Source organism: Sarcophilus harrisii, chromosome 3 (assembly GCF_902635505.1).
Source record: "Sarcophilus harrisii chromosome 3, mSarHar1.11, whole genome shotgun sequence".
Classification (NCBI taxonomy): domain Eukaryota; kingdom Metazoa; phylum Chordata; class Mammalia; order Dasyuromorphia; family Dasyuridae; genus Sarcophilus; species Sarcophilus harrisii.
This window is the reverse complement of record NC_045428.1, coordinates 407,602,497-407,617,165: the sequence shown is the minus strand read 5'-3', so window position 1 is coordinate 407,617,165 and position 14,669 is coordinate 407,602,497. Positions and strand designations below refer to the sequence as shown.

The following is a 14,669-nucleotide window of genomic DNA, read 5'->3' as shown; positions in this document are numbered from 1 at the left end:
GAAATTTCAATGATATTAAAAAAGAAGATTTTATTTTGATCTTGCACTGAGTAGATTTGGGGTAGAGATAGAAGGGAAAGGGTTATGAAATCCATAGAAACCAGGCTTTGTATCCATTTGCCAGAAGTTGTTTCCCATGATATTGCTTAAAATTTTCTCATTATTTGGATTATTCAATGGTATTAATATTTTTCTCAAAATGTGCCATTCTGAACTGGAAACAATATTTATGATATGGTCTTGATCAGTAATTAAATTATTACTTTAATTTTAGGACATTACCAATAATTATTAGTAGTTTGTATATTTTTAAGATTATGTGGTATTTTATATATCACACTGATAGTTCTTGTTAAGTGTATATCCAACTAAAATATGCTGGTTTTTTAAATGAGCTCACTTGATGTTAGGTTATCCCTTGTCCTATAGTTGTGCTTTTATTCTTCTAAAAGATTTAATTTTCTTTATTTTGTTCCATAATTGTAGACATGTATTCATGTTTTTGAATATTGATTCTATCTTTAGACATATCAGCTATCTTTACTAGTTTTTGTTATTCCACAAATATAAGTATGCACGCTATATCTTTTACTAAGTAGTTAGTTAAAAATAAAATGTTGAATAAGACAACAGCCTACACTATTTGATAAAGAACTACTTTTGGTGTTACAAAGACCTGACTCAAGCTATGTGTCTATCACATAACTGTGTAACCTATCATAATACTGTTAAATTTGGAAAAGTTACTCTTCTGCATTAGTGAAAGGATTTTCTATACCAAAATTATATACGTCAATGAAATTATAATTCTAAACCCCCTTTTTTAAATAAAAAAGGTTGCTTCACTGAAGTCACCAAGGTTACTGCAGGTTGGATCTATGAAAAGATATATACTTAGGGTATGGACATACAATCTTATGTAAATATACCAAACTTTTTTATCATAAAAATCTCATTTTTCCATGTGACTCATAAAAATTTCATGAAATAATTTATCAAATATTTTTGATTTCATGTTTAGCTAGAAGTATATATAAAACTAAACACAGAAAATGGATGCTTTGCTTTTTATTCATTCAATCATTATAGAATATATAAAATTTCAAAACTCTGAGTAACTTACCACTTGAAAAAGAGAAAAATAACCATTTCCAACATTATCAAAGTTCATTTTTGCATTTTTCCACTGCACATCTTCATTAATTTTTTCAAGTATTATATCTTTGCTAGTGTACATAAGCATCTCACATTCAGACTTATTTTGGACAATAGTTTCAGGAAACCTTGAAAAATCTGTAGTATTAACACATTCTGAGAACTTGCCAGCAAACAGATTTACTCCAATAATGCTAAAAATTAGCCAAAAGGTAAGGCAGACAAGAAGTACTTTCAGGATGGATGGAATTTCTCTTACTAATGTAGTTACAACTACCTAGAAAAGAAATAAAAGAACAGAAATACAACTTATGAAAAAATACTAAATAACTCTTGAATTTGATTATTTGAAAATTATTAATGTCAACTGTATTGTCAGAAATAGTAAGGCCAATCTTTTAGACTTAAAAAATTCTAGATATTGAGTAAATAAGCCAAATTTTAAGATGATATTGATGAAACATTTAAATAAAAAAAAAAAGAGAAGAAAACTTATTGGCAAGATGCAGCCATTAAATCTTTGTATTTTAAAAAAAGAAGAAAAATATATGAAATCTAATTTATTAGGAAACCTAAAAAATCTTAGAAATTGTAACATTAGACCCATACAGTAAACTAAAGATACATAAGATTTGTAGTTTGGTAACATTTTTCATCTTCTCACAGCATGAATTATTTATTTCCTGCAGTTCATTGTAACATATAAACATAGTCTTACATTTAGAGAATATGTAGGACTGAACTTGGGATCTAAGAACTGCTAGCATTTGTACTAGCTAAATCACAGTCCTTTAAGAATTTAAGATATATGCAATAAACACAAAAATTTAATAACCCCATTTTGCAGGCTAACAACAACAAATTTTTAAAAAGACCTAAAAGGTTCCAAAGTCTTAATAACCTAACTTATATTTTTATGTTTATATATAATTTATATAAGCAAAAGACAAAATCATTCACAAAAGGTGAAATCTTTAGAAATTTATTGTGTTATTTATTTTCAACCCACCTAGTAGTAATGCCATGCATTACTCTATTAATTCTACCTTATTTAGTTATTATTTACTCTTATCTTGTTTTTAGATGTTAACATAATCATTCATCTCATTTTGAACTTGAAAAAATTTACTTCATTATCATGTTACCTGAATTTAAAATTTTAAGTTTCTTTGTTGTAATCATAGTAAATTTCACTACTACAAGTACATATAAGCTGATGACTGATTCACTTAAACATCCTAGACTATATGATGAGCAGAAAAAATCTATATTGGTCAGTTCAGTGAAAAATTTGGCCAAAATAGATATATGTAGATTATATATATAAATATAAATATAAAATAGATTATATGTAGAAGAAAATATTTAATTGATCAGTTTTAATTTTCAGACCAAATATTTCTGGGAAAGAGAGCCTTTTTCACTGAAACAAACCAAACCAAACTGTTTTTGTTTCCCTATCACTTGGTATAATTCTTGGCATTTAGCAGTTAATAAATTCTTGTTAATGGATTGAATCGCAAAACCAGAATTTCTTCTTAATTTTCAGATACCTCCTTAAGAGATCAGATCCTTCTTTTGACCAATTAGACCATGTCTAATGAAAAGAAAAAAAACATGAAATTTCAATAACAAAAATTATTATATTAACCCTTTGGTTAAGCAGTAAACAAGAGACTGGGTGTATTAGTCCTAAGTATGCAGAAAGTAGGATACAATTTGCCTTTACCTTCTATAGAAAGGCTTTCCCAGTTCCTCTTAATTCTAGCACTCCCTTCCATTGTTCATTTCCTATTTATGCTGTACATAGCTTGTTCATACATTTTTGTTTAAATGTTATTTTCTATATCGGAATGTGAGCTCTTCCAAGACAGGCACTATTTTTTGTCTTTCTTTCTCAAGTGCTTTATACTCTAAGTACATAATAGGTACTTAATGAAGGTTTATTGATTGAATCTATCACTTCTAGAAAGACTGGTTTTGTGTACTTTTTTGGGCTATGAATAGATTATTGTAAGTTATTTTTCTTACCCTTACTCTTTCAAATGCAGATAAAATTCTTAGTGACCGGAGGGATTTCAGAAAAGGAAATACTGCATATCCTAAATAACTGGTTAGTAAATTAATAAAACAGACCTGTACGAAAAACAAATAAACAAAATATCACATTTATCTGTAAAAAAAAGAAAAAAGCTATTATTAAGAAGTTAAGAATACAATTCAAGTAAACACTATAATCACCAGAAATTAATAACTAGGAAGAGTCCTTTCATATTTTATCAAAAGGAATTAAGTTGATAAAAGTGAAAATAAATAATGGTGATAGCAGATATTATTTGTTAAACTAAACAGATTAAATTGATTTTTACAACTTTAAAAAAATTAATCAATGGTTAAGTTATGCCATTTTTTTAAAGTTAACACAACATTGTAATAATAGTCAAAATGAAACTTTGAGTATTGTTGCAGGAAGTCAACCATGTGAGTGATAACATTCATAGACATACCAATGAAAATCTAAGCAAAATATGACATAATTTGATAATATAACAAAATATGACACTTCTAAAAATAATCATTTTACAAGCATATTATATATGCGAGTCTTTTGGCTGGATTCTCAGGATCATAGATTTAAAGCTGGAAGAGCACTAAAAAAAATCTCATCTTTGACTTTTATGGAGCTTATAGCCTGGTCATTGGGCATATGCCCAATGCCATAAAAAAACAGCATATGCTAAGTGGCAGATAAATTATATAGAAGATAAGCTTAATAAATATTCAGAAAAGGGAAGAAAAATTGCATGTTACAAAAGAATTTTATTTGAAAAGGATCCTCATAGACGGGCAGAAATGTATGAAATAAGGATAATGGTATCCATAAGGTTGGGGGCAGGAATGTGTGTGGTATATTGGGACAACAATAAATAATTTGATTAATTTGGTGAGAGGAGAGAGTTAGTGGTAGAAAAGACTGGAGAAGTCAATACCAAACAGATAAGGGAAGAGCTCTGAATAATAGGATAAAAGACCTTTCCTTTAGACAATAGAGAGTCCATTGAAGAGTTTTGAGAAGATTAACCCTTGAAAGGCAATGTATTAAAGACTATTGTATCATGGATAGACAGGAGTGAAGAGATAGTAGAAACAGAAAACCAGTTAAAAGGCTATTGCAAAAGTACAGATTTTAGGGAAGAAGCTTCTAGAGTAAGGTGAAAATGGGACAAACACCAAAAAATTTTAAGAAGGAAGATTAGAGAAAAGTAGGCTAATACTGGCCATGAAGTAATAGAAAACAAAACAATATGAGCATGACTCCAAGTTTTTGAACTTGGATGAGCAGGAGAAATATAGAAGTAGCAATGCTTGGAAGAAAGCTGTTAAATTCTATTTTCTGCACAGTGGGTGTAAGGTAGAAATGGGGTCTACAAATGGACAAAACAAGCTCTGTGTGATACTTCAGTTCAAAACAAAGGTCAGATTAGAGTGTTAGGTAGGGAAGTGAACATTGTACAACCGTGAAGATGAATTATGTTTTCAAGGATGTGAATGGTAAGAACAAAGAACAAAAGAACCAAAGAGTAAATGATATGTTATCTTGTGAGGAGAGAAGTATGGTCAATAAGAAAAAGTGATGTAAACTGTATCCCCTTTGATCTTTGAGGAAAGGCTGGTCTTGGGTCTCAAACCCTCCCAGCCTCACCCTCCTATTCATAGGGAAAACTCTCATAGTGATTTCCATCTACAATTAAATTGTAGATCTTGGCCTGGAACATAATCACCATCCTTTATTGTCCTCAAATTCATCCCTAGCTTCGGGCCAAAAAAAAACCCAATTTAATCAAAGACTGTCTGCCCAAACCTTTGCAAAAAATCCTAACAGTATTTTGCCTATTGAGAAAGTTGTTTTCTCAGAATTTTTTTGCCCACATTTTTGCCACAAACCTCACCACTTGGGATTGCAAATTCTTTTGAAAAGCCTGTGACACCAGCAAGAGGACCTATTGCTGTCAGGAAATCTCTCAACCCTCATTTCTCACACCTCAATAAAAGGAAAGGAACAACCAGAAAATTAAAAAGGAAATAGGGATAGTGTAGTGTCCGGGAAACCATGGAACAAAGTTTCAAAAAGGAGTAATGTTTAGTATTTTTTGAAAGGTCATAGAAAATAGGAACTGAGAAAAGATTACTGAATTGGCAATTAAGAGACCTTGGAAAGAATATCAGTTTCTTAGAGGAATAATTTGTCTTCAAAAATTAAAGAATGGGGGACATGATTATGGGAAGATGGCTATGTAGGTCAGATAACTTTTGTATCTCCAAATTTCCTTCATAAAAAATAAATCAGAACATTATCTCAGAGCAGCAGAAATAAACATAAAGAAAAGTCTCTCTCCTCCTAAAATAATGGCAATTTCCAGGCCAATTCTGCTGAATCAATAAATAACCAGTCTTGGGAGCATCTAGATTGAGAGATTGTTGTTTACCCTTCTCTAAGCAGTGAAGTTGTGTCATGAAAATTAATTAGATTTAAGTGGAGGAGGGCTATGCAAGGTCACCTGTTTTACTTCCCCCTTCAGAACATCTGGGTCCAGTGGAAAGATATAGATCAAGACAACTGGAAATGGGATGAAATGGGAGATCTTGGCGTTTTTAAACTAAGATCTTCAACATGACTGAAGTTGCACCCATTCAGTGATTAAGGCTAGGTTGCAATTGAGGCAAAAAATCTCCCTTTTTGTCTAGTCCAAAAACAAACAAACAAACAAACAAACAAAACCCTAGATAAATAAATGAATCTAGAAGGATTGAGAGATTGCTTTCACCTTAGAAACTTTCATCTCCTAGACAGGGTGGGGATCTGACAGCTAAGTAGGAAAATATTGTAGAGCCTTTCTCTGTGGAGGTACATTAAGTATAGCTGTATTGATCAGACAGGTCCAGGTTATGACTGCTGAAGAAAAGGAACTAGCACATACCTGGTGTGTGCAGTAATAAAAGTTTGGGACCCTGTTGGTTGTGGGCATTTGCAGGAGAATAGAATCTCTGGTTTCAGTGCTGAGGCAGAAAGTCAGCTGTCATTTATAGGCAACACAGGGAGCAAGATTATTTATGGGACAATTTGTTGGGTCCATAACTGTGGTTTTAGGAGTTGAAAGAAGAACCCAAGATTTGGCTCTGAGACAGACTCAGAAAATAACAGTAAGAAGAACCTGAGGCTTGGGACATCCTCTCCCATATCTCAAGACTACAACTTGATTACTGTAATAGCAGTTAAAAACAAAACAAATAAAAATGACTAAGCAAAAGAGAAAGAACCTAACCATAGAGAGTTACTGTGGAAATAGAGAAAATCTGGGTTCATATTCAGAGGAAAGTAATGGAGTTAAAAATAACCTACTCCTTTTTCAGTGAGAAATGCCAAATGGTCCCAAGCACAAAAAGAGTGCTTTGGAGAACTTAAAAAGCAGTTTAAAAATCAAATGAGAGAGATTAAGGAAAAATTAGAAAAAATAAGAGCAATCCAAGAAAATCAATAAAGTTATTAAAAGAAAGTTAACCAACTAGAAATAGAGAATCACAGACTTAAGAGGAAGGTAATGATACTCTTAAGAAATCAAGAAATCATAAAACAAAATCAAAAGAATGAAAAAATAGAAGAGAAAGTAAAACATCTCATCAGAAAAACAACTGATCTGGAAAAGATTGAGGAGAAAAAATATAAGAATGGTCAGATTACCTGAATATTATGATTAAAAAATAATTGAACAAACATTATTAAGGAAAATTGCTTTGAAGTTCTAGAACAACTAAGCAAAGTAGAAATAGAAAAAAAAAATCTACCAATTACCATCTGAAAGGGACCCCAGTAAGAAAATTTATAGGAATATCATAGCCAAGTTTCAAAGCTCTTTTATTAAGGAGAAAATATTAGAAGAAACAACAACAGCGAAAATATCATGGAGTGTTAAAAAAAATTATATAAGACTTGGCAGGGTGCCCCACTGGCAGATCTTAAGACTTGGAATATTAGATTTCATAGAGCAAAAGAGCTGGGGTAACGACCAAGGGTAATTTATTCAACAAAGTTAAGAATAATGTTGAATTAATGAACCCGAAGGTTTTTGTCATTAAAATTCCAGAGCTTACACAAAACATATAACATCTGCCTTAAACACATATCTGTGTGACCTTGGCAACCAGTTAAACCTATCCATCCCTCAGTTTTTTCAGCAGTGAAATGGGAATCATAATAGCAGCTATTTTAAAGGTTTGTTATAAGGATCAAATGGGGTAATATAAATTGTTTTATAAACTATAGAGCATCATGCATATTTTAGTCATAATAATTACTACTATTAATTTTTATTAATTGGCCCCAGGGTAAAATATTTATAGCTATGGTACTGGAATAATAATACATGTTTTAAATTAAAAATTTATTTCAAATAATGTTAATCATTGAAAAAATCTCAAAATAATAGCAAAAGATCATAAAATAGTTATCAGTTTTTCACTTATCTGAAAAATGTTTAAAATGTTTTATATGTAATTGGGAAAAAATAAAATATTAAATAATAACAACAAAAAAGATACATACATTAACAACCAAGAATTCTAGCCAGCACCAGGGATTACTGAAATATGTTTTACAACCACATGCCATCCATTTGAGAAGCATCTCCAAAATGAACAGGTAAGTGAAAATCTTGTCAGCATATTCAAGTATAATCATGATGGTCTTTCTCTTTTGAAAGTTAATATCTTCAAAAGTCTGTGAAACAACAAAATAAAATACAATAAAAATTTCAATGATTTGACATGCATGGTTGTTAGTACAGTAGAAAACAATTAAGAATTTTTGTTTACTACATGGTGGTAATGAGCTTAAAAGACCATGGGATCAATCAATCATTTTGTTGTCTCCAGCTCAAGAATTCAAGATAATCCTTCAGCCAGTAATCTTGTACCTATTTGCCCTGAATAACTAAGCCCTGGGAATAGGAAAACAAAAACAAATTTTCTGCCCTTCAGAGGTTTTCTATGTTTTACTAGGAGAATAAAACATATTTCAAAATTTGGGATCAGATCTTAACCCAGTTATTTACTCTCTATATAAATGAGGGCAAATATTTTATCCTTTTTGGTCCTCAGGTTCATTTGTAAAATGAAGATACTGGATTAGATGTCATGTCTTTAATATCCCATCTAGCTCTTAATATATGAATTTATGATCTGTTGTTCACAAATAAATAAATAAAAGCTGATTTGAGGAGGGAAAGACTCCTGTCAAACAGGGGGAAGAGAAGAAGCATTGAATAGACAATAATATCCACAATGAGTCATTGTGGCAGCTTAAGACAAGGAAGAACAATCTAGGATGCTTTAGGGAGCTTATAGAAAGACATGGAAACTCAAATGTTTGGTCAGCCAATTTGGGTGAATTATAGGGTACTTAAAAGGATATAATTATGAAATAAATAAAGCAGTGGAAAGAACACTGTCTTTAGAGAATGAAGATTTGAATTCAACCTGAACTCAAAATCATCTATTTCTTGTATGAACTCAGGCATCTCTGACCCTTAGTTTCTGTATCCGTAAAATAAGAGAGGTTGACTACATGGACTATGTAGTTCCTTTGGCTATAAATCTATGATCTCATAAAACTGGGCAAGTTCCTAGTTTTGCCTGTTGAGCTATATAGAATAAATATAATTCCTCTTCTTTAAGACAGTCCTTAACTACTTGAGAGCAGCTTTCATGTCACCTTGCTATTTCTGAGTTGTTTCAGTTGTGAACCCATCTGAGATTTTCTTGGCAAGATAGTGGAGTGGGTTGCCATTTTCTTCTCCAAATCATTTTATAAATGAAGAAGTGTTAGTGACTTAAAGAAGGTTAAGTGACTTGCCCAGAGTCTGAGGCCAGATTTGAACTCAGGAAGATGAGTCTTCTGACGTCAGACTGGGCACTCAATGCACTTTATCATCTCCTCCTCCACTCCTCCAGATTAAATAGCATTAATTCTTCTCTCCCTCATATGATAGGGAATAAATGCTTTCAATCATCTTGGCTGTCCTTTCCTAAATGCTATTTAAGCTAATAATGTACTTATTGAATATGATTATACCTATACCTGAACATAATATTCCAAATAAAATCTAATAAGGAAAGGAATGCAAGGCACTATGACTTCCCTGTTCCTGGAAGCCATGATTTCTTATTGTAGTGCAAGTGTAATTTTTTGGCTACCGAAGAATATTAGAAACTCATATTGACCTTTCAGTACAATAAAACTCCTAGAGCTTCCCTTGTCCCCACCCCACACAAACTGTTACCTAAACATGCTTCTTTATTTTTTTTTTTATTTAGCAAATTGATTTTTTGGATTAAAGTATACACTTTACATTTAATCCTATCAGGTTGCATTTTATTAAACATACCCCTTTGTCTTCTCAGTGCTTTGTCTTGTCAGTAGATTATTTAGCTACTAAATGTGACATCCATTGTGTTATCTCCCCCTTTTATATGCATGGCATCTTTTCCAATAATGAATAAAAATATTAAACAGCACTGGGCTAAACACAGATATTTGGGATACTCTACTAAGGATCTCATGTTGCAGACCTGAATTCATCCAATTATTTAGTCCATATCCCTTTATCACAAGAATAAGATGAGTTTCCTTGTTAAGGAAAAAAAAAAAGATAAAGCCTTGCTATGATGATGCTCTAGTTAGAATCATAATTAATTTTTTGAGAGGATGATGTGCCATTATCATTTTTTCATTAAGGTAGATTTTAAAAGAAAATTACTCCATTAGTATCATGCTCACTTTCTATTTCACTTACCAGAGTAGCACAACTGAGCAAGATGATAAGAAGCATGAACATTTCAAACCAATGATGTTTTACTATCCAGTAGCAAGTTTTCCTCAGGTTCCACCATATCTTTCCTACCTTAGACTTTTTGCTGGCTCCACAGAAAGGGAACATTTGCCTGCAACCTAGCAAAAATTAGTGTCAAGAAAAAAACAACAACAAAAACAACAAACAACTTCCATTACCACCACCAAACAAATAAACCTGTCTTATACATAGTATTCATAATTATAGCTCCAATATATGACTGGCTGGCTCAGTAGTTAGAACAGCAGGATAATAATTGGAAAGTTCTTGCTTGTTTCAATTGGCTCCTTTATTTTTCACAATCACCTTTAAACTACATTTGGGTATGTTACTCTCATGCTAAAAATCAAAAGAGGGATCCAAGTAAGGATATCTAAGGAAAACAATGCAAAGTAATTATGCAGAAATAGTCTGTGCAGCATCTGCTATCCAAACACTGCATTAGAAGCATCAGTATCCAAAAAAGAAGGAATCATCTGCTAGGCAGAACAGTAGATAAATAGAGAAGTTAGAGTAGGGAAATTATAAGAGTAGTTTAAATTTGTCTAAAACACTTATCTGTTTAACCTTGGCAAACAACTGAAACTATCCATCCCTCAGTTTCTTCAACAATGAAATAGGGATAATAATAGCATTTATTTTAAAGGTTTGTTATGAGGATCAAGTGGACTAACAGATGTAAATTGTTTTATAAAGTATAGAGCACTATGCATATTCTAGTCATAATAATTATAACAATCAATTATTATTAATTTGCCCCAGTGTATAATGTATATAGCTATGGTGCTGGAACAGTAAGGCATGTTTTAAATAAAATCATATTTCAAATAATGTTAATCATTGAAAAAAACTCAAAATAATAGCAAAAGATCACAAAACACAGTTATCAAATTTTCACTTACTATCTGAAAAACAGGGTTCTGGTTCCTTTGATTTCACATGTTCAGCCACATTTTGTTCTTCCTGAAGGCCAAGAATTGGAACCATGCTGTCTTCAGGAGAGATAGTTTGGCCGAATTTCTATACATCCCAACCCAAAAAGAAAGTTTTAACCTCAAATGATAAATTCAATGACTAAATATTAAATTAAATGATATTCAAAAGCAAGACACCTGGAAAATCAATAACAATGTTGTGTTATAAAAATATAGAGGTACACATTAAAGTTAAGTAATGAAAAACTGTATCTGTATGGGATTCTTGTTTCCAAACATTCTACTTTGCTGTAAGTTGTGACAGTGTATAAACAGATTTGGAGTCTGAAAGACCTAAGTTCAAATCCTGTGTCAGATCTTTATTATCTCAGAGGTCCTAAAACTCAACTGTACTTTTTCTTTCTCAGTTCCTTGTCTATAAAATAATAATAAAATTTTAATGACCTCACAAGATTAATGTTAGAATCAAATGAGATAAGGCATGTAAAACATTTTGAAAATCTTAACCATCACTTTATAAATAGGAACTAATGTTCTTATTATAGTTTTATTGAAGAGCATTTTTAAAATACATTAATTGAATTCAAAATCAGGAACTTTTATTCATCAAAATTAGTATAATAAATAGTGGAAAAAATGACTTCATTCCTGGCAGGATAATTAAAAAAAAGGCAGTGGTTATACTTGATCTCTTTTCAGTCTTGATCTAGCAAAATATTTGCACAGTCTGAGCACAAAAGAGCTGACAAGATTTTTGGGTACTCTAAATTAAACGGAAGACTAAATTTTGAGGGTAGCAGCCCCAGATACAATCACAGGAGTCCTAGAGACAATTTATTTCACCCCAAGGAATTCTATTCAGTGTTAGTGATGGAAGTTGAAAAAAGTTGCAGTTGGGAGATATCACTAAGGGTATAAGTTGCCTTCTCCCGTTTTTTTTGCCATGCATGCGCCCTTTGGGATGGGTAATGTGGAAACTCTTGGAAGAGAGTACTCTTTCATAAGGTGGGGATTTCTGTGTCATCACTTTTTTCCTTTTCTATATAAATACATGTCTTTACTTTGAACTAGTATGTTTTCTGGTTTATCTAATAACAGAAACCTTGATGTAGGCTCATGAATTAAGATTATGAGTAGATGCTGACTGAAAAACATGCCCTTAAATTGCCTTAAAAAAGAGCCCTAAGAAGGGGCTAACCCACTTGTGAGGGAACCTTGTACTGCAAATAGAAAAAAATCTAAATAGCAATTCAGTTATATTAAACATTTATGAATGTTTATTGTATTTCATATAAATATATGTACATATGTAGAAAAATTACAAGAATAAATAAATCTAGGGAATATGATCACAAGATATTTATAAGGTAGTCAGGGAAGTAGAGAATGATGAAACATACACTTATGTGTGATACAAATTAGAAAATGATTGTGTATTCTAGAAAACTATCATACAATGTACAAAAAATAATCATTAAAACCAAATTGGATTTATTGTAGAGGTGCAAGGTTGTCATAGCATTTGGATAAAAGTAATAGAATTTATCATATCAATGATAAAAACAAGAAATTCCCAAACAACTTCATTTGAATAGATGCAGGAATAAAAATCTTTGACAATGTACAACACATGCTAAAAAGTGAAGGGAATGGGGCAAACATTTATTGTCTAAAATGTATCAAGCACTATGCTAATCACTTCATGAAATATTATCTCAATAATTCTACAAAGTTTAAACATGATAATTGGTAGTATTGTCATAAAAAGCAATCTTGGTTTGGGAGGCAGAAAACCTATTTTCAAATCTCACATAAAGTATTTCTATATATGTTGCATTGGCACACCATTTAAATTCCCTGAGTCTCAATTTCTTCATTTATAAAGTGAAGAACATTAGACTAGAGAGCTTCTGATATTCCTGTTAGCTCTTGATCTAATTTTTATGATCCTAATGATTTAAAAGTTGATAGATACAAGTATCTATGTTTATGTATTTTTGGTAACAGGTATACATATGAAAACATGTATATATGTCATATCAAAAGCTAGCAATATATGTAATGGGGAAACATTAGAAACTTTCTGGATAAGTATAGGAGTAAAAAACAAGGATGTCCCTTTTCCTTATTTTCCTTACACAATTTTAGAAATCCTAACATTAGCAATAAAAGATAAATCTACACACATAGGAAGAGATAAAATTATCCATATAACCTAATAATATGATAGACTGTTAAAAAAATCCCAGAGAAATAAACAAAATGTCGATATATCAATAACAAAATACAGGAAAAAATAATAAGGTAATTACCATTCAAAATAACAATAAAATGCATACGATGTATAGGTGATGACTTATCAAGGAACATACAATATGTATTTGGTTTTATTGTAAAACTCTCCTTTAAGAAATGGAGAATGAAATAAATTACTAGACAAATATTGAGTTATATCTTGGTCATGCCAGTAAAAGCAATGTGATATTAGTCAAATTACTCAATATATATTGTGCTTTAATAATGAAATGACTAAAGAGGCACATTATAGAGGCAGAAAAATATTAAAAGAAATATTTATTTGGAGGAACAAAAAAAAAAAAAACAAGGATCTCAAGAACAGCTATAAAAAGCAAAGAATGGAAATGAATAGCATTTGTACTATAAACTCATTATCAAAAGTATTTAGTAATGTTTATAAATACTTAAGTATTTACAATAGGAAGAGAGACAAAAATAAGGGAAGTTTATACTGATATTCTTATTTTACTAGAAAAGCCATATTTTCATTCCCTTTTAAAGCAACTTCATTCATATATCTTAGTCTATGTATTGTGTTTGATTTCTGGATAATATTTTCTTGTCTTTCTGTGTCTTTTATTAAATAAATATTTTGGATTTCCATGGGGAGAGTCCTGTTAATTTGGAAATTGGTTGAGACTTTCAATGAGCTATATAACATGCTTATTCTAAAATTGAATTCACACTCATTTTATGATTTTGCATTTCTAGGAATCTGATTATATCCAAGAAGATGTTCATTTTATTGTAGATGAGAATAATGTCCCTTCTTCTTTGCTCAAAATTATGAAAACTCTACCATAGTTGTCGCCCAGTAATCATAAGATTAAAATAAGCTAAGAAACTATGAAGCCATGACCTCTAAGAGACTTTAAAATAAGATAATGTTAACTTTTTCCTTTTATTCTTTGAGTATAGGTATCAAGAGGTATTTTGAGAGAATAAGAATAAACTAAGAGCATATGGAACTCAAATTTAGATCTAAGCCCTGGGTTAGGAGAATAAGGAGAAAAGAGTGGTCAGGAAGCTCAGAACACTGCTATGGGCCTAAACTATAGATAAAGAAACTTATTGGATGAAAAATTAGGGAAGAAAAAAAACCAAAGAGTATTTCCTCCTAGAACATAACTATATGAGAGAGAATTAGTCCTTAGTATAGAATGGGTAATTCAGGAAACGATTATTGACAAATTATTATCAAAATAATAATACATTTAACGTTTTGCTGAATATATACTAGCATACTGTCATGTACTTTTCAACACATAGATAATAACAACACAATGCTACTACTATCAGATAGAAGGGGATAACATGAAATTTTCTGATGTTGAAGATCTCATCCTAGACAAGGTTGGGAACTACCAAACTAACC

At 31.1% G+C, this 14,669-nt stretch overlaps 1 protein-coding gene across 1 annotated transcript in view; it reads right to left on the bottom strand.

Annotated features, from left to right (window-relative positions):
* Positions 1 to 14,669, bottom strand: part of LOC100933143 (sodium channel protein type 9 subunit alpha-like) — a 103,469-nt gene that overhangs the window by 12,012 nt on the left and 76,788 nt on the right. Inside the window, exons 18-22 of the mRNA XM_031960533.1 lie at positions 10,964 to 11,081; positions 10,005 to 10,159; positions 7,757 to 7,930; positions 3,187 to 3,291; positions 1,124 to 1,432 (exon numbers count right to left, since the gene is read on the bottom strand). Of these exons, the coding sequence (XP_031816393.1) occupies positions 1,124 to 1,432; positions 3,187 to 3,291; positions 7,757 to 7,930; positions 10,005 to 10,159; positions 10,964 to 11,081 (861 nt within the window). The remainder of the gene's footprint in view (positions 1 to 1,123; positions 1,433 to 3,186; positions 3,292 to 7,756; positions 7,931 to 10,004; positions 10,160 to 10,963; positions 11,082 to 14,669) is intronic.